This window comes from Chaetodon trifascialis, chromosome 6 (assembly GCF_039877785.1).
Source record: "Chaetodon trifascialis isolate fChaTrf1 chromosome 6, fChaTrf1.hap1, whole genome shotgun sequence".
In the NCBI taxonomy this organism is placed as follows: domain Eukaryota; kingdom Metazoa; phylum Chordata; class Actinopteri; order Chaetodontiformes; family Chaetodontidae; genus Chaetodon; species Chaetodon trifascialis.
Genome location: NC_092061.1, coordinates 26837425 through 26859252, shown reverse-complemented (window position 1 = coordinate 26859252; position 21828 = coordinate 26837425). Strand labels below are relative to the sequence as shown.

The following is a 21828-nucleotide window of genomic DNA, read 5'->3' as shown; positions in this document are numbered from 1 at the left end:
CCAAAATATATTCACAACAAATGTGTGACACAGAAATAGCAGATCCACCTTTAAATAAAGCCAGTTAATTATAACTGGCTGGGTACAAATCTGATTTGAAAATGTGTTTCTGTTTCATTAGGCCTATTAAAATAAACATCAGTCAAATAAACTGAGTGGAGGGAATGTGCTAAAGATTTTAGCGTGAAAAAATAATGAGACATTACAAGAAAGACATGGTTCTACTTTAGTTCTTTCAAGAAAAGTCCTTAAAAACTAAAATTTTGACAGCTGATCAAGGCCAAGTGACTTACTTGCTAACTGTCTAGTTTTAGGTCTGTCTGTCTGTCTGTCTGTCTGTCTGTCTGTCTGTCTGTCTGTCTGTCTGTCTGTCACACTCAGGTGGCCTTGGCACAGGAGAGTGATTCACATTAATAGGTTGTAGGGCTCCTCCTGTCCACATGTGAGTGTTTTTAAGCAAGACACTGGACACCTAGTTGCTTCTACTGACCTGTCCAGGGTGTATCCTGCCTCTCACCAGTGTCAGCTGGAATTGGCTCCAATGGAATCCAGCAAACAGCAGATTATATTACAATATGCTAGCAGTTTTAAACATATTATTGAGGTGTTCCCATGACATGAGCCTCATACCAAAATCATGAAAAATAATACTCATTCTTACTATTTCTGCCCCTTTGTTAAATGACATTTAATTGACTCGATGTAGGCCAGAGACACATTGCATACACGAAAAGCAAAAAGAAAAATGTAGGCTATACTCCAACAGTATAAGAATAGACTAGCTGATAGTTATCTGACATGGTACTAGTTATTACTGCCACTGGTTGAAATTTAGAAAAAAAAAAGAAAAAGAAAAAGCTGTAACTGGAGTGGTGTCTACTGACGCCACAGTAACAGTCTACAATCAGAAAAAGTCAACAAAGACCACAAGAACAGCACAGAGTTTAGACTAAGTTGTTGACGAGTACAGCAGACAGAGCATGATCAAACAGAGCCAAGCTCCAGTGGTCTTCAGTAAAATGCACACTTTGTTGATAATGTTTTTTCCAAACCATGATCATTTATGTGCTGCTCTCCATTCTCTCTCTCTCTTAAAAATAATGATATAATTCAATGCTAAATAAAGATATAGTCACATAACAAAATGCTTAAATAACAGACTAAATAACTACTTTTGTAATTTGATTCTTAATTGTACCATAAATTGCACCATAAATAAATCACAAATTAAATTCCATACATTAGATATTTATTATTATTATTTATTTATAATTTCATTTGCTTATTTATACTGTTCTTCTTAGTGTCACTTGCTGCAGTGAAATACATTTGTCAACTTCCATCAAAAGTCAGGGGATGAACTCTGCTCTAATGGGTGATAGAACTTGGAACTACTGCACCGCCCAGTGCAGCTCTTAATCATTCTTATATAATATAAATGATAATGAAAAACAATAAATGTGTTCCATGTTCAAAATGCCAATTCATTTCCAACAACCCACCATAGTCCATGGAAATATGATTAAGAGAACAAGGAAATATTCAGATTTTCCCTTGCCAAAATTTAGGCCCCTTCCTGACAGGCTAGCATGACATGGTTACTAATGGATGCCTCAGGTCGTTTAGTTTCATAAGCTGCAGCTTCAACACTCAGCGTGCTGCAGCCTCTGAAGGACAGGAATGCATTAATTGTGTTAATCTTTTAGTACAGTAAGTATTTCAAATTAATTAAAAAATTAACACAACATTTTGACAGCACTAATAAATACATAGACCTGGCTTGCCCTTTACTGCTGCATCGCGTGTGCGAGAAAGAACAGTACTGCAGGTCCTTCATCCCAGCAGCTGTCAGACTGTTTAACTCCAGCATCATGTAATGCAGCTGTCTTTTGATGTTGTCTTTCACAGTTCTACATCATAGACCCACTTTTGTTTGGCACTACTGTTTCAATGCTAATATATGCTCAAATTATCCATTTCATCTAGTGCAATTTCGTTTATTTCTCTCAATAGTGTAATAGCACTATTTATTATTCATATTGGCAACAGTATTTTTAGAAACTGCATATATTGTGCATATACATAGACCAAGTATTTCTAAAGCGTGATACAACATTAGTAGTTTTTGCATAAGAATATTGTTAATGGTAGTTTTTATGGCGGTGGGATAATTTACATAATGCACACATACATAGTTATTTTTCTATTCTATTTCTGGTACACTTTATTTATCTTCACCCTTTCATGCCACTGTGTTTGCTTTGTAATACTTGCTGGCTATAATGACTGAATTTCCCTGGTGTGGGATCAGTAAAGTCTTATCTTATCTTATCTTATCTTATCTTATCTTATCTTATCTTATCTTATCTTATCTTATCTTATCTTATCTTATGATAGTTGATATTGCACATCAGCTGCTAGTGAGGTGGTTACCTTACTGGTTCTCAGTTCTACACTACTGCAAAATGGTTATCCAACTCAAATTTAATATCAAATTTAATTCATGCTGCTCTGCTCCATTATGCCAAACATCTTTGGATTATCAGACTACACAACATGTTATGTTCAATTGTGTCAGCCAGTAAATCAAAAGAAAGATGACCAGGTTGACTAGTGTTGCTGTAACAGCCCTTCATCACCCTTCAATTATTTATTTATTTATATATTCAGTTTTGGTCCTTAAAACCCTACTTTCTCTTCTGGTTTCAGTCTTTCCACCACATGTTGGAAACTGGCTGCAGGGATTTGCTCCCATTCAGGCACAAGAGCATTAGTGAAGTCCAACACTGATGTTGGGTGATAAACTCTGGCTCAGAGTTCTAGTTCATTCTGCAGGTGTAGGCTGGGGTTGACATCATGGCTCTTGCAGGTCACTTAAGCCCTTCCATTTCTTTATGGAGTTGGCTTGTGTACAGAGGCCTTGTCATGTAATAAGAGGAGAGGGCCAAACACAAGCTGCTGACACTAACTTGGAAACACATTGTTGTGTAAAGACATGTCTTCCCACATACCTTTGGCCACATAGTGTATAGTACTCAACCACACAGAGTACGCCTAATTACATCTCAAACCTGCAACAAAGAACTGAGTTCAGAGTCTGGCTGGATTGACACTGATTGTGGCTTTACAGCTTCTTACAGTTGCCTTCAGGTATTTCCCAATACCTTTTCAAAACTCTCCCCACAGTCAGCACAACAGCAGTTAGAGTGGACTAAACTGTGGTTTCTTTCTCTCAATACACTATTTATAGTCCATTTTCCACGTTTACAAACTACTTTAAAATCCTTGCAATTTACGTTAAAAACCCATCAGTCCAGTAAATAAAGACAGCATTTAGCTGCCTATTTCTGCAACACTTTAACTCCGACAGGATGGAGAGGGCCGGAGAAAAAAATGTACAGTAAATATAATTTAACCGTTCCTTTAGTATAATCAAATATAAAAAATATAACTAACATAGTATGAAAAAAAAATCTATGAATTTATAGTGTCAAGTCAAAATCCTCTGAGGGAGGTCGGGGGGCTTGGACTCCTGGTCATACCTCTGATCACCGAGTGAACAGCTTCCTTTTTAGCAAATGTAAAGTATGAAGTGCACCTTGCAAACTGGGTGGGCTTTTGTTTTTAAAGGCAAGGCCGGAAGTGTGCGTGTTGCTGCGGTCAGCTTTACACCAGACTATCTCCTCTGGTTTCCTGCTCCAGCTCAGATCATTGCACTCACTGACTCCGCCGGAGAGGCTGGCCGGTGCCCCACCGACAGACGGAGGATGACAGACGGAACACAAACAGTCCCGTTACGACTTTTGCCGTCAGGCACTGGCAAATAAGCATCCTTCGGCCCAAAAGACTGAGTAAACAAGCTTACTGTTTTTCAATATCAGCCAAGGCCGACACATTTCAGCACCGTGACAGGCTCGGACGGGATGCCTGGGAACCGGATAGAAATTCCCCGGTTATTTAAATGCAGTCACAGGCCACCGTCGGTATGCTAATTTGGTAAATTTAGGACATACTGAAGCAGAAGCGGGAGGCAAAATGGGATTCCTGCACCAGCTCCATCTCCTGCTGTGGAAGAACATCTCTCTGAAGAGGAGGGGACCGGTAAGACAAGGCATTTGTTCATATGACAGTCTGTGAAATTATGTAAAAAAAAAAAAAAAAAAAAGCGCAAAACAGTCGTGTTTGGTCGTTCGTGCCTTTGGAAGGCAGACGGGCGTCGGTTCAGGCTGCTCCTCTGCTCCACTGGCCGCTAACACTGAGACTTGGGCCAATTCTACCAGCATCCGTCTCTGTCTGCAAATGTTCCCATCAGACGGTACAATAACACCGCAGCCAGTGAGCTCAATCAGGAGGCTGATGATGGTGTACAGGAAGCTGGAACCTGCTCTCTGTCTGTGTCCACACTGTCAAACAGGTTGTTGTTCGGGGATGAACAACAGTTGTGTAATCCTAGTTTATGTTAAACCTCATTTTTGAAAAGGCCTATGCATTGCACATACACTCAGGATATGTTGTCATGAAGTAATCAAGTTTTTATTCTGTCATATGCTTAAGATGCAAAAAATGCTAAACTAGGCCTGACTGATGCAATCACACGATGACAACATGAAACGGTATCAAATGAAATGATTCACATTAATATCACTGATATCAATGTCAAACTGAGACTAAACTGAGCACCACCTGATGAAAAACACTCCACAGAGAGCATGAATATCTAATGTAATCTGTCATTTTTACAGAACTAGAAATCCTATACAGACTGTTTTTTGTTGATGCCACTTGGGTTGTGAGTACAGGATTTCGGTTACTGTCAGATAGGATGGTAATAGCTGTATTGTTTTTAGAATGCATGATCATGTGACAGTGTCAGAAATTTAATTGTGGGGTCCTCTCATAATTCACTTTTGTGCTTCCATAATGTAAGAGACAGATATTTCAGAAGATGTAGAGTATGAAGCAGTGGAGATCCTTACTTTTAGTCCCAAATACGTGTCAAGATCAAGAAACACTGGGTCCTACATTTCCCATAATGCGTCTTGTCATTGGACTGCCCCTGTCTAGTAAATGCCTGTAACTTTTTAAATCCACACATTAGATCAGCTTACTAGATTTTCACAGTGCTTTCAGTCCCGTTCAGAGTTTCCTCAGCTGATGAATTTGCTTAGTTGTCATGGAGATGGTAGAATAGTCTTCATGCGATGGATGATTTCAACTCACAGTAACAGGTGGTTAGTGGTGAGAAGGTCTGCACGATGCCGATGAAAGCTCTAGAAGAGATGAAGGCCAATTCTTACTGGACTAGTTTAGATGAAATTGTGAGAGAAAGGTACAGACATAAATTCAGAACATATGTTGGATGTGACCCTTATGTTATGAAGAGGAGCGGCTGAACTGAAAGATTTGCTGTTATTGAGGCCGCAAATATAAGAACAACCTGCTCATTCAGACGTCGTTCTACTCTAGAAACCAAATGAAAACAGACAAACATTGTTAATGGTTGGGTCCATGACCTCAGACCAAAGTGCTCTGGGATGACTGTTGTTTGTTTTTTTTATTGTCCTGTGCTATTACTTCTACTGCTATCTATCATAGATCATAGATTTAAAACAATAGTTAATGTTACACCATTTCCACCATTATCAGACTTGGCTCAGACGGTTGACAAGCCTTTTTTTCGTGGTTTCTTGGTTTGATTGATCTGAGCAACCGTAAATGATGCGAAACACAATTTGACTGTGTGTTATAATACTCCCTGTGCAGAAAATCACTTCTGGCCCCCCATCTGCAGTTCGCCCCACAACAAAAGAGTGACGTGACGTCATCTGCAACAACCCATTGACCCTTCTCTAAGCCCCACCCTCCTTAGTTACTGTTGCTACGCATGTAAAGCTTTTCCATTCTCACATTGCACACACAATGTACAGTAATTTTTGAACCACTTGGTCTTCAATTCGTCGCAGAAGTAAATAAAAGCAGGCTTCCCATTTCTAACTGACCATATTTGGCTTTTGTTGGCTAAAACAATGACTCTCGCTAACAGATAATATAAGTGTAGCTAGCTAATGGAGCTAATGCTAAATGCAAAGTGTAAAATGAGAACGATGTTAAAAGGTCTTAGATATGTACTTGATGGTTGCATACATGATGAAATACTAAAAGACTGAGGTTAAAGCTACATGTCGCTGACATAGCTGTTCAGAGGAACAGTATTGTTTGTGTAGTAGTATTGTAGAGTAATAGTTTGTGCAGTAGATAGTCGTACAGTATTATTAATAAAAGGCAAAAAGAAGAACTTGGAGGGTAATTAAGATTGTATTTGTTCTAACAAAACCCTTGAGTTGTTTGGATGTTTACTGTGGAAGATAAACACATTTGGACAAGCAATGCAGTGGTTAGGGTCATGGTTAGGGTTGCTATGCTTTATTTTTTTGTATTTTTAAACAGTTTGCTTTTCTTTTACAAGAGAGAAGGGTTTGAGGATATGAGGAATCATCCATGAGCTTGGTTTATGTAAATGTAGTGTGAATATGCCCAAAACAAGCAAAGAGCAGGACTGAGCTGCTATCATTTCTTTGAATTCTGACATAATTGCATCTTGGCTGACACACTGACATTTCCACAAACAGCATTTTCATAATGCAACCTCTCACCCCACAAAATAATGTAGAAAGCTAATAGCATGCCCATTGCCTTTGGACATCATTTTTTCCTTGCCACTGTTGCCAAGTGCTTGCTCATGAGGGAATTATTGTAGTCTGTAGATAAAGGGTTTGGTCTGTACCAGCTCTATAGAGGAAGTGTCCTGATACAACATCTGTTGTGATTTGGTGCTATATAAATAAAACTGAAGCGAATTGAATTGAATACTGTTGGAAGTAAGCTAGTTCGTCAGACATGCTAACATTTGCATGTTATAACTGAGCAGAGAAAGACAAAGTTTAATCCATTCCTCACGTTTACTTCTGTATTTTATGTTTTTGAAAGACTCCAAGTGAAACCACACATCCTCATCAGTTCTATTAGCAACCAAGAGCTTATAAGCGTATGACCCAGCCAGTATCAAACAGTCTGTGGTCAGTTATTGTTAACAGTAAGGTGCATATTAAAACCAATTTCTGACTGCTCTCATCAGAAAAATTACAGCGCTGGTCATTTGTTCAAACACTCAAAACTGCTTGTGTTCCTGTTAAGCTACCTCTTGCAGTCATGTAAGTAATGGCTGTCCTTTATCAGACACAAAGACGAAAGCTGTTCCAAAAACCCTCTTATGAAATCAAGGTGGATGGTTGGATATAACTAAAGTTGTTTGCCTCAAACAAAGCTTAAAGCTGCAGTAATTGATTATTTGGCAGTAACAATGGGGGCAGCAGGCCGAGCTGGAAACCCAGCAGACACAGAGCACCATACAGTAAGCATTCAGTAGTCTTTTCTTTGTGTCCACCTGATGAATGGATGTCCATTTTTTCGCTCCGGTTTGGTCTCCACCAACTCTTCAGACAGATATCTGACTCTTTAGCTGCTAAATGCTTGACAGTGTGTACTACCAAGTCTCTAACTGTCCATTTGCTGTTTGCTGCTGCACAGGTAGTGTACATTGGGTTTATCAGAGCTTTCTCACAAAAACAACAGTGAGACTGTTAGAAGTCCAGTGCTTGACCATTCACCATGACCTGCTACCTATGCCAACTTTGTCTGTTTTTTTGCAATGGCGGTCCTCCAGCAACATTATTTATGATGTTGTAGCTACAACACCACAGCGATATCAGATACACCATTAAGCACCATTCTCACCTGTACATTGGAGTGCTGACCATGCATTTGTTAGCTTTCCAAGAATAAAACATTTGCAGCACATGTTCAACATTGTTTTCTCCTTGTTTTCTCATAACAAGGTTATGTTCGTGTCATTTGCACATTTTAAAATGTCAGTTGGGTTTTGGACTTTTGGAACAGGACCCAGGTGTTGTGGTGTGACTTCAGTTCTCTGTACTGACATTTTTTTGTGTAGATTATCTGGAGGTGACGTTTGGCTGCTTGACAGTTTGGCTTTTGTTTTAGCAGTCCTCATCCCAACTATGCAGTTCTGTTAATAAAAAACCTCTGCAGAAATCGTAAAACCATCAGCGTACATGGTCTGTGTACACACAGCCTCATCATTCTCATACGACATCATTCTTAAATTTACTGTCAGTCGTTAAAAAAACCCCAAAACTAAACAGGCAGGCAAGTATGCTGAGAGACATTCAAATGCCATTCTCCAGATGTGTAGTATAATCTAATGGGGTGACCTCCACAACCATGCCATCTGAGTGTGCATATTGTGAAGCCTTTAATCCTAACAGGGTCTATTATTAGCCATCAGAAATCCTAATGCGGGTCAGCTGGTTTATTTTAGTGATGTTTGTGCTGATTCTAAAAGCCGTGGCCGGATCTGTCCTCAGGTAGCCAGATTTGTATCAATGCCTGATGCCTTTGCAAGTGTCCTGATAGAGGGGTGTGTGTGTGTGTGTGTGTGTGTGTGTGTGTGTGTGTGTGTGTGTGTGTGTGTGTGTGTGTGTGTGTCAGGTGGGGGTGGGGTGTAGCTATTTTTAGCCCATCTACCTTCAGACATCAAACTCAGAGGAGTCAGGAAAGATGCATTGGGGAGCCTCTGTAATAATAATAGCAGCAGCTGCGTCATTTCTTTCTATAGATTTGTAATCACGCTGCCCTGCTTTGGCCTCACTAAAGCTGTCCATAGGATTGATGATCAGAGCACAGCGGTGTAGTCAGCACTTCGCTGAGCCAGCATCAGTCACATACAGTATGTTGGTCCCTCCTGACAGAGACAAGCTCATGCATAGATTTGAGGAGCACTGTGGCCCACCTGCATAAAGTAAATATGGGTTTTCTTTTAGTCATATCTTGTGGGATTTCTTTGAATAAAGGTAAACATGTGCTGTACTTCTTTTTTCTCTACTTTCATCTGACAGATACTGTCAGATACAGATTTTTGACACAAAACATGTCATAGGATAAAATATGCTGCATTTTTACAGATCAAACTACCCAGCAGTATACAAAGTACTTAGCTCCTCACTTTTGGTACTTAAAGTATATTTTGATGCTAATAATTCTGAACTTTTACTCGAGTAAAATTATTTGAATATTTCTACACTGTAGAAGCCTTACTTTTACTTAAGTAAAAGATCTGAATATTTCTTGCACCACTAAGCTGCTCAGGTTTTGCACAGTTGTATTTTGCAATAAAAATATGAGGTTTGGATCACATCTAGTTCGACTTGCGCTGCTACTGATACCAGTATTGCTATCATAAAACTTGTCTGAAATGCACGCAATACCATTTTATGGCAACAGCAATAGTTTGAGATAAGCACCAACAACGAAAGTAAATGTCAGCTGAAGGAGTAAAAAACATTTTTAATACAAGCAATTTGATAACATCTAAAGAACAACAAAATGCAGAGTTGAAAGAGTTTGCTAATGCTAGCAGCGGGAGACAGCAAAAACCAACTTTGCAATGAGAGAAAATGTCCAGAGACAACCTGCATGCTGTATAATGCCAAAGATATGGTAAAGGCCATGGATGATGCAGATCCCGCCCTGCCGCGTGTCACTCACACCCTCCAGCTGGCTGTTGACGGGGGTTTTTTGAAACAGCTGATGCTGTTACAGTTAGGTACAGCTCAATCAGCCAATAAAAAGAATCCAGCAGGATGTGCAGACAGCACATGCTACATGCTACAGTCCCAGATACAGCAGACATCCGGCTTTATTTGGGTCTGAATATGAGCTCCCTGACAATCTCACCACTGGAAGAAACAGTAGCTGTTCTGGCTCTGGCTGATGAGTTATCATGAAATGTGAGCTCCTTTGATATTAGTATTAGATATAAAATTTTGCTTGAATTCAAAATTGGTCTGCGCAACCATGGTAACATGGCTGACAGTACACAAGTGTGAGGATTTAACCAGATATATCAGAGGTTGAGTTGCAGTCTGGACTGATAATGCTGAGATCAGTTATTTCTGCATGCAGTCTTTGGAAATAAGGGAAAGACATAATGCTCAGTAAAGTGTAGCGTTATTTGCTGTTAGTGACATAATGTGATTTCCCCCATGAGTCTGTGTACTTCTGTTGATACAGGGCGACATTGCCAAAAATGTCCAATGAAGGAGTTACCTGTCATACCATGTGACCACATGTTTACAGCTCTTTAATGGTTGGTACTTGAACTATGCCATTGTTCACGTTAACTAGGCCAGAACTAAAAGGCAACAATGGCTGATTTTCCTTTGGTCCAGCCCAAATTAACCAAACTACAGTGTGTAAGCTAATAATGGGGCTGTGGCTCAGGAGGTAGAGCGGTCGTCCATCGATCAGGAGGTTAGTGGTTCGATCCCTGGCCTTGGCAGTACTGAACCCCAAAACTGCCCCTGATGCTGGGCCATCAGTGTGTGGATTCATATGTATCTGTACGTCGCTTTGGATAAAAGTGTCTGCCAAATGACTGTAATTGTAATAGTAATAATGAGTAAAAAGAGTTGCTGTTGTCATTGCAACCGATACCTTTCACATACTCAGAGTCATTTGATCCATTCTATAAAATATTAATGAGTGCAGCTTTAAGAAAAGTTAATTATTTATTACAGCTTCATGCATAAATATGTTAATATATTTCTGTTGAGTAGATGCAAGATAAGGAAAGTGACTTGGCTCAAAACAAATGTGGCATACAGCAGACAGTAACCAAACTCACTGCCCAGCTGTACAGAATAGTTAGTCTCCAGTAGCAGCAGCTAGCAGTGTGTTTGACCTAGATCTAGTCTCTCTTTGAATGATAGTCTTACAGTGGGCTGGGCAAAACCCACTGGCCGGGTATCTATGGAGACTGCAGAGAGCCAGGGACTCAGAGACAGAGATTTAAAATGAAGAGTGAAAGAAAAAAACAACAACAACAACTACAGGAAAATGAGAAACCATTTGCAAAGAAGAAGAGAGAGGAAGAGAAGGGGTCAAAGAACGAGAGACAGAAAGCTTTTAGAGATAGAGGGGATGAAGGATGAAGCTGCTGACTGATAAGAGAGTGTGCAAATCTGTAGCAGAAGGTTAACTGACAGCTAAATGAATTATAAATGCTATCTGTAAAGTCTAATAGACTAGCAGCTTGTTCACTGAGGCCTGGCACTGGAGACAGGAGAGGTTATGTATAAATCCTGTGAGGTAACTGTGCTGCAGCTCTTCCTCTGGAGGGCACTTGCAGTTTTTAATCTTTTATTTATCATGGTTTGATTCTGTGTGGAATGAGTGGATCTAGAAAGTTTGAGTTCCTTTATCTTAACAAACCAAGAAGTGTTTTGTTTAAACACTTGATTTACGATTTTCAGTCTAAATTCAAAAACATAACCCTCTCTTCAGGCCATTCCTGGAGAAACCCCCAAAGCTTTACAAATTACAATTTGAAAATAAAATAGTATATGTATATGATATGATATAATGTGCAGTATATATAACACACCACAATAAGTACATGCATACAATTTAGGCCACAAAAACACAGGTCAATATGGTTCATAATCAGATCATATGTGACTGAAATCCCTCCCATTTGTTCAGGACATTGAAATCTTCCAGGACATGTTGTGTGGAGCGGCACCTGTGCTGCTCCACACAACATCACTTTCATTGATTGAAAATGAAATGTGGGTTAAGCTGATATTGTTGCATAATTCAACAACAATAAGTAGGTATGTAGATCTTTTAAAAGACATGTTTATTTTAAAATATACAAGTTGTTTGTCTCTTTTTGTATTGGTATTCCCTCTTATGGACAGCAATTATGGACCTATATGTTTTTTTAGAAGGAAAAATCAAATGTCATTTTTGACCAACTGTGACAGCCCTAAAAAATACATTCAATATACCACCTGATGGAGCTGATACGACGACCACCACCTGAACTTCTCAAACATGGAGACTTAGTGAAGATCTCATGTCCCAGCCACTCAGAAATTGAATTTAGACACATACTGTAGCCTTGACCAAGAATTTTGGCAACCAAATCATTATACGCCAATGGTAGCAGCAGCAGTCAGTCAAAATCATTATGTCAGTCATTATGACAAACGTGTTAGCAAACATGGCCTTTTTTTGTGTCCTCCTCCAATATTCATTCTCTTAGCTCAGGTTTGATCTCCACCAACTCCTGAAAAAAATATCTGCTCTTTAGTGGCTAAAGGCTCTACTACGTTTCCCAGCTAGTCTCTGGCTGCCTGTCTGCTGTTTGGCACTGAGCAGGTAGTGTGCAGTGGGTTAGTAGAGGTTTTTGTCCTAAAACAGCTGCTGCTGCTGCTGCTGCTGCTGCTGCTGCTGCTGCTGCTGGAAAACACAAGTTGATGACAGCACAATATTTGAGCCATAAAATCAAAATGAAAAGTGAAACTGAGGGGAAATAGAAAGTTGGTGATAATTCTAATAATGAACTGTGTGTTAATCACTGTGAGTGACTCCTTTCACATTACATAGTCATTTGACCTATCGTTCAACTTATTGATCAGCATATAGAACAGTCAGTAAAAACCAGCAAGGTATAGGAAACACTTTAATCACATGGCAGTGACAATATTCAGTATCATACATCCTCTCCAAATATTACTGGCACAAACTAATCACACATACAGTAAGAGAGGACATTAACCTGACAGGATAATAATGCAGACTGGCTAGTGCTTGATATGTTCAAGTTCATTCATGTGCCGTATGTGAAATGCTAAATGTTTGACTTATTGATGTGGTGGTGGTTTCAGACAGGCTGGAGTGGACGACAGGCTGATCCGGCCTTTAGAGGAACACACCTAGCAGAAATCAAATTTTGAGGTTATGGAATTGCTCTGACCTACATAATGAGCACTCCTCTGTAGCACAGGCCTGCCTCATATTCAAATACAGGAGCTTCACAGTGCAACCACAGTGGTCCACTGTGTCGTCACTGAAACGCAGTAAAATGCCTTGCTCAAGGGTCTTTTTTAATGGTTGTTGAGGAAACATTACTGAATAATTTACCCTTCCCCAGTTTTCTTCATGCTGTCCTCAGCTAGAAGTAATCAAACACTGCTCTTTTAGTGTGAGAAGCTAGTCTGGAGAATTTGGATCTGACCATCCCTCTCTTACACCTTTGTCCTGGATTTATCCTTTTAAATTCTGTCATTATAAACTGCATTGTACTAAAAGCACCACTTAATTCTTCTGAAATCACCTTAAAACAGAGATGTTTTTAGATCTGTGTCCATATGAAGTCTGAAAGGGCATTTTAGAAGCATTTTTTGGTGCATCTGTTGAAATTCTCTTTACATCCCGACAGCATTCAATAAATGCAATGCTCTGACAAAAATCTGTATTAAAACAAATATAATGAACGATATCCGTGTTTTTTGTCTACGTTCATTCTAATCTGTTCAGGGTTTTCCTACATGTGACTGACACATGCGATCGTTGGATGTGGTTGCCAGCAGCTGTAACTGAAAGTGTACATTAGGTTATGAAGATGCATCCTGGCTGTTAATTATTCTTGACAGTTGACAGAGTTCCAAAAGACACAACTACATTCAGTAGAGCATTTTTCAATATTAATGGGTCACCAGCTCAAGTCTTCCCTTTTTGCTTTCAAGTTCCAAGTAAGTCTCACGCCAGATGAGTCCAAATCTGCACTTTTGTGACTCGAGTCCAACGTCTACAGCTCCGCTTTCAAGTACGTCATTGGTTTATTGGCTAATGTAAGCTGGTCTTTTAGAGTTTAGGGTGGACTAATCCAGTGTTTTTCTGAAATGTAGTATCATCATCATTTAAACCTATGAATGAGAAGTTCATGAATGTCTGAACTTTTTTCAGCTGCCTGTTCATTACCTAAGAATTTGTTTTCCAAATAACAGTAACTCAGAATGTCACAATGGTATGAAAAAAGTCAGCATGTTTTCTTTGTGATACTACTTTATTTGTGCTTGAGTTGTAGTTAAAAATAGAGCACTTCATCGTATAATTCATGAAATTCTGTCATTATACACACATGCACACACGCACACACATTCAGAGGCAGCTGCATGGCTTAATGATAATATTCAACAGATTAAAATGGAAAATGGTGTAATGACCTTGACGGGAAGAGACTGAGCCACCAGCTGACTGCTGCACAAGCAACATGCCTACTTTTCCCACATCACATAAAGCATGGAACAGAATTTTATGGTGAATCCTAACGACTTTGTAGATCCTCTGACCTTTCAATTAGTGCCACCATCATGTCAACGTTTTCATCTGTCCAAGTCTTTGGTTTATGACCTAATACTGTGACTGCAAAAGTAATGACATTTCCATCAGCCTCAGCTGTACTTTGTGTGTAGTGCTAATCAGCAAAGATTAGCATGCTCAGTACAGCCCCACAGAGATGCTACTGTGGCTGTAGAATTGTATTCCTAGTGGTTGCATCTACACATTTTATGCTGTGAAAAAATGTCTCATCAAGATTCACCCTCATTCTCAAACTGGGGAAATCCATTATTAACCTTTTACCCCTCACTGTTCAATCTGCTGGATACAGTAATTGCCAGTGCGATGAAAAGTTACATTAGTGTGATCATGTTACATATGTTCAGGAGCAAGGAAGAAGAAGGGAAAGAGGAAAGGTGCAGCTGAGACGGCATGCATTAAAACTGAAAAAGGCTCTGCAGCAAAGTGCAGCAAAACGCTGCAAAATGGCACAAAAAAAGGACATGAAAGCAGGGCCCCCCTCAGCACATCAGAACATCACAACTGTCCTTGCTAATTTAATGCATGTGTCATATACAGTAACTAATATATGGCATCAAACTTTGTAGGAAAGCAGGACACATGTATGCGTGGCAATAATACTGTATAGAAAGACCTGAATGCTCTTTTCTGTCTGGTGGAAGGAGCTCCAGTTACTCAGAGCTCCCAGAGCCTCACAGTGATCAACAAGTCCACTCAGAGCTCTGAGGAACAAACACTCCAAAAGTGCACAATGATCTGTATAAATAAGTATTCCTGCAGCCTGAATTATGTTAGTGCAGTTCACTCTTGACTTTAAAGAAATTTGGCCATTTTAACTATTTTTGATATTTCTTAATCAATTTATGTGTGTACTTGTACTGTGAAACTATAAGCAGTTACAAAACAGTTACAGCAGATGTGGTCTGTTGTGAATATGGATATTGGCCTGTGTGGACTTTAAGTCTCAGGCCTGAATCATTATCCCAGTCTGGCCCTGATCCCGCTGGAAAAATAATAGTGCAACGCACATCAGAGTATCCAACTGAAGCCTTAAACCAATGGTGTCTGCCTTCAAAGCCGTCTGACAGTCCAGCAGTGTAATACATCTTTAAAAACTAATTTATTACATAGGTCCAACAAATAGATTAAGGCTTAATGGACTGTCCATTTCTACAGATATTGTGTGGCTGTGAATATGATGAATCTCTGAGCTAGTTTCTTGTTTTTTGTTTTTTGTTGGATTGCTCATTTTGCTCCAGCTACCAACTGATTGGCAGATATATCTTGTTAGGTATTTACTATACATGAATAAAAAAGTCACAAAACAGAAAAAAAAATCTGTAGGAGTAATAAAAGAAAAGAAAATATTACTGTCAACAGAAACCCTACTCTGAATCTCAATAAAAAATCTTCACTAAGAGGACCTCATACCACAGCAAATGCACCATGCAAACACCATGCAGTTAGCAGCAGCATCCTCGGTGGAGTTAAAATGAGTAAAAAAACAAATGTTAATAAAAAAAACTCCCCTTCTTTTTAGCTCAAATAAAATCTAATATAGCTGCTCCAGCTGGATTAGATGTGACTTTGATTTAAAGCAGAGGGCTTTTTCTGTTACAAAATGTGTCCAGCTAAGATAAATCCTCCTCACAATCACCAAGTAGGCCATCCGCACAGCAAAAAGCACTATTCATTATAGCCCATTTTGGTAGAGTACAACTGCTGGCAGAAAGTCCTTCAGTACCCTTGGCTGCCAGTCTGTGCCAGTAGGCTTTAGCTATGGCAGACAGGCAGCAGCAGAAGCAGCAATAGTTAGTCCTGGAAAAATAGGCTCAGACAGCCTATGAATAATTGAGAGCTCCTTCCTTCCTCCCAGGAAATGCACCAGAGACAGAAGAGAGGTTCTAGATTAAATCTACAGATGAGATGGAGAGAAAGAGAAACTGGCTGAGAGGAAAAGGGTAGAGGGCCTCACTCAGCAACAGCTTTTGTTGGGTTGAAATATGACATTAGTTCACCTTCCATGCATAAGAAAGCAACAGAGAATTGGCTGGAGGAAAAGGAAGAGGAAGTAGATATGGATGCCTCCTCCAAAACATACAGACATACAGTGACACCTGCTTTTACAAAATGATAAAGACAAGTTCAGGTAGAGCGATTAAAAAAAGAAAAACATCTCAAACGGCACGAAGAGCCAAACAGACACATCTGCACTGCCAATATTTTCAGCTGATTTTAGTTTAACTAAGATATATCAGCACTGGCAAATACTGTATCTGCTCACAAGTAAACAAGAGTGCGTGCACAGACACCAATAGTTGGTGTTTGACCTAAACTGTGAGGCTGGAATCATCCAATATGGATGCACCTGTCTGGGAAACTGAGCTGCATGCTCTGAAGGGCTTTTGCCCATTTTGTTGAGAAAGCTTTGGGAGCTGACTTTTGTTAAGCATCCCAGCATCCATTTCACGTCGACCAGCAGTGATGCTGGAGGACATGAGCCAAACCCAGAACTACTGTCATTTTTGCTCTACAACCATTCCTGCTTCAACAGCTTCATCAAAATAACGCTGACTTGAAAATGTGCATTTGCATGAGGATTCTGGAGAGGGACACGCTTGCTCTACCAGCAGCAGACCATGAGCAGACCACCTCCTGTCATAACCTCCTGTGAACATTCATGGTGTTCCTGGGGAGATCAGTTTACTGCCAAATCATTTTGGCAAACAGTAAAGTTAAATCTGAAGGGTTCTTTTGTATCAGGCATTTAATGTTCTCATCACTAAATGAAAAGAAGAATGAATTTAGAATAGCAGTAAGATAAAAGCTGGAATTAAAAAAAATGATGTTCATAAAACATAAGACAAGTGAGGATATGCTCGTCTTCCATGTGGGATGTGTGTGCTTGTTGCTAACTGCTATATAGTCCTGCGGTGAAAGCCACCTGTTCCCTGTACCACTGGCTGCTAAAACTCCTTGACAAGAAGAACCAGGATGTGTGTGTACTGCTTCATCCAGTTCATCATCACTCATCATGTTGATCTGGGTGATGCTTGAGTGGCATGCAAATAGCAGCAACATGTACTCGCTTCCGGTGCTGTGCTGTTCTGTTGAGCAGGTCCTCTAAATGTGAGGTGAAGGCAGGCTTTTGCTTCAGGTGACTGAGGTAGGAAACCATGTACGTTTATCCTTCAAATATGTCTCATACATGAATCACAACAGACTAAAAAGCATCCACAAGCATCCGAACAGAAACTGTTAAAATAATTTTTCTGAGAGTTTTCATTGCTGCAGCCCCACAGCACCCTTTGGTGCTGCCATGCCAGCGTGAGCCACAATTCATCTTATTTGCAAAAGTTTCAGCTAAACAAGATCTGGTGATGAACATGCTGGCCCTCATTTTGTTTGCTGTTCATGCATATGAGGAAGCACAGAAAAATGAGCAATTCTTCCTTTTACAGTCCACCTTTTACCCAGTCTGTGGCAAATTATAGTACACTCTATGGTTTTTACTTGTGGTAAGTAAGTCTGTAAATACAGAAGAACTGCAGCTGAAATGCAAAGAAAACCCTCCTCTATTACCCATCAGCTCAACTTAGCACAGTGTAGTTGTGACCGTAAAGGTTGGTAATAACAGATAGAACTGTGTACGTCTTAGGAAAGTTGGTAACTGATTCTTGGAAATATCTCCTCTGTTACCCATCAGTTTAAGTTATAGTTTTTATCCAAGGTTTATGTTGGTAACAGCCAAAGCTTAATTATGTAATATGTAGAAATTGAGGTAGTACTTTCCAGTAATTGACTTTTTTTAATTGTCATAGCTATAACCATTTCTAATGTGTTTATGGGATTTAGCTGAAAAATGAGGGTGCTACACTGAAACTTGAAAGGAAATGTGACAAATTGCAGTGACATAAAAGATCTTTACACCAAGATGAAAATGATCCATGGAGACCATAGTGCAGCTTCAATGCTGTTGAATTAGGAGACAGCCAAACAGCACAAGTGAGCTCAATTAGAGGGTTATGAAGACAAGACTAACCAAGGGGATGGTGTACAAGCAATTTAGAAAGAATTATGATAACCTACAAGCTACATGTAATTGCAATATAATTGTGAGCCATCCTTTTTCAAAATGAAGGAAGTTGCCTCTTTTTCCAAATGTTATGTGGTTTTTCTTGTTCTTTTCCCTCTTCCTCTTCCGTCCTTCAGAGAAGGAGCCTGACTCAGCGTCGGACTCCTTCAACATATCTGAAAAATCCTTAAGCCTCTTTTTGTGGGAGCCTTTAACAGATTAAGAAATACTGTAAAATAATCATCCTGTTTTTCCTAATTTGGTGGTCAGTCAGAACCTGTTCTGTTTGAGTTACACTGCTAAGCTTGAATAGAATAACATGACTTTGGTTCAAAGTAAATGTGTTAGTATCTTATTTTCAGCTGACCAACAGTCTATGTATTGTACATTGCTATGAATTCATCCTCTGAATACCTTTTAAGATAGTCCAAGTGTCACAGTATTTATTATATGATATGAAAGGCTAAACACAATAAATAGCCTAAATAATATTATTTATATAAAAATAATATTCTGTTTAATTATTTAATGTACTTGCTAACAGTACCTAACTTTAGCTAACTTTAACATATGTGGTTAACTCCGATGGTAATGTTCATTGCTGGGCTATTTTGTTACGAGTGGTCACGCCAGAGGTGCGGTCAACAAAGCATACACTCAGGTAGCATTGTTGTTAGATGATCAAAATGCATTTAAATAAAAATAGTAATTATTTGATACTTTTGCTTGAGGCATAACAAATTGTCTAAGCACCTACGTTGACAAAACTGGTTCTTTCTTGCTGTGAGATTACAACAAAGTCAGGGTCTTGGTCTTGTCTGGAACATGGATACTCCATGTTTTGAATGAACTGAATTTACTCAGTAAAGGTTGAAAAAAAAAGCCTGTGAAGAGCATCAACCTCCAGAGGACACCTACTACAACCCTGTTTCTCGTTACATCTGCTCCATTTTCCATTGTGTGTATTTTTCAGTAACACGACATTGACAAGGATATTACTTCAGAAGACAACACAAAGGGGAAAAAGCTTAATGAGCCTCCCCCAGAGGGAGAGGCTGTTGACAGGGAAAAAACAACGTCCTGTGTGCAATAAAAGCATCATCATGACCAAGATTACATATAGGTAGTAAGAGACGAGCATCATTGCTGCACAGGCCTCACTTGCATCAATGTGCCATCAAATGACTTTATTTCCATCTTTTTCAAAATAACATAAAAATTAAAATGGCCTGTAGAAACAGTTTGTATGGTCAGTACTGAGTGACCCCTTTGTATCTATGTAAGTAAGTATCACAGCTTGTAAAAGCTTTTTGTAGCCAGCTAAGACTCTTTCTAGTCTTTTTTCTGCCCATTCTTTCTTGCAAAAGTCTTCTAGTTCTGTGAGAATCTTGGGCCATCTTGCATGCACTGCAGACACTACAGTACTATAAAGTGGCAACAGGTTTTAGTAGTTACGGAGATCATCCTTCCACACTTCAGGTCGTGTTTATCATCCTCCATGGTGATGGTTTCATATGCCTTATCACTGAGCCTATGTGGACAAATCATATACTTTAAGTGTTGCTTTGGAAGCTTGCCCAATGAAATGGCCAGGCAGTATCACCATACTGGGGGTGGATCAGCAAGACATCAAGTGAGTCTAACTTTACCAAATGATACATTTTGGGAGGGCTTCCTTTATGCATGAAATTTTGCTTATTTTCAGTATGGACGTGGACATACCTGGCAAAGACGCTCATGCATCTTAGGAATGTTGGAAAGATGTCCAGTAAAGATGTCCAGTAGACATGTTTTTTTAGATCAGGTGAAAAATTGATCCAGGAAGTGATTACTTCCAGTAATACGGAAACATATCAAACCTGACAGTGAAGTGATTGGTGATGGCTGGGATGCCTACAACAGATTGTCCCATGATGGTTTCATTCACTGTCAGATAAATCAGCGGAGACATTTTGTGCTCACATTGCACATTGAACAGGCATGATGGCACTCTAAAGAGGACGAGTAGTACAGATACAAGGGGAAGCCTGAAAGGGAAGGCCTTGGAAATGAACTGAAGGTTCATTGACTGGAGCCACTGACTTGAAAAAGAGCACAGGGAGGAAAAGACAAGAGCATGTTACAAAGTGTAACAGTTCCTGAAGTCGATAAGGTCATTACTGCAGATGTCCTACCATGTGATTAACACTTTCTCTTCTCTCTTGTTTCAGCATATTTATTATAGTTACATTATCACGTTTATATTACGATCCTTACACTATTGTAGTACAATATAACTATATATCATGTCATGTCATCAAGTATTACTTTCTTTGACAGTTCTGTTCAGTGTACCTCATTCAGTGTGGCGTATATATATGGTACAATACAATACAGGAATATTTGTGTTTTATTTGCATGAACAATATGCAATATTCTCTTCCAAAGGATACCATTGAGACAAACCAGGCTTCTTTTACAGTTTCAGCTTACTTACAGAGTAAATTGTCATGTTTTATTGTATATGTTGCAGAACATATACAGTATGGTCCGGTTTGTGTTGATTGTGTGGAATAGGTCTGTTACCTTTCCATTACAAAATATATACAAGAGCTTGGCATTACCATGGAAACAAAGGCTTCCTTTTACAGTATAGATTTCACTTACTCAGTAAACTGTTACAATTTGTGCATGTATTATCTACTGTAGCAAGGTATTAGGCATTGGCAAGTGTTGTCTGAAAAACAGGGCTGTTCATGAAGCTCTTTGACATTCCTATATGCTAAATATGCGTGTGGATAAATGGACAGAAAAGTGAGTGAGGGGTTAACAACAGGATGGACAGTGCTGTGGTCTCTGTTCAGAAGTGGTTTGTTTGTTTCGGTCTGTATATGTCTGCTGAGGCTGAGGAGATGCTCTTTGCAGATGTAAAACTGACAGTGAGAGAAGAAGGGTTGACTGAGAGAGAAACAGAAACAAACATTTCACTTGAATCAGACACAGAGGAGATGACTGTTTATTACTGTAAACAGATGGCTGATGAGCAGCCAAACACCAACCACTGACTCATTCACATACTTCACACGTTTGTACTGAAACATATATATGTGTTTGTGTGTGTCCGTGGGGCTGATTTTTAGATTATGGCTTTATTTGGTCAGGAATATTTTTTGCTCTTGATATTGCAGGGTGAGACACTCACCATAAAAACTTCATATTAAGGCAAGGAAAGGCAAGGCAAATTTATTTGTATAGCACAATTCATACACTAGGCAATTCAAAGTGCTTTACAGAAGCATAAAAATCATACATTTTGATTAGAAGAGAACAAAAAAAATAAAAATAAAATACAATTAAAGGAAAATTAAAAACAGACACCAGTAAAGCGGTTAAAGCGGTTATAATCAATATTTTTATAATAACAATATATCAGGTGACAGTGTGACAACAGGAATTGTTGCCTGAATCTGCAGCTCCCCTCAGCTAGT

The 21828-nt window shown here is 39.3% G+C and overlaps 1 protein-coding gene across 1 annotated transcript in view; it reads left to right on the top strand.

Annotated features, from left to right (window-relative positions):
• The first annotated feature begins 3646 nt into the window (after positions 1–3646).
• The window catches only part of abca2 (ATP-binding cassette, sub-family A (ABC1), member 2), a 111299-nt gene continuing 93117 nt past the window's right edge, over positions 3647–21828 (top strand). Inside the window, exon 1 of the mRNA XM_070965090.1 lies at positions 3647–4101. Coding sequence (XP_070821191.1) covers positions 4036–4101 — 66 coding nt within the window. The 5' untranslated portion in view covers positions 3647–4035. The remainder of the gene's footprint in view (positions 4102–21828) is intronic.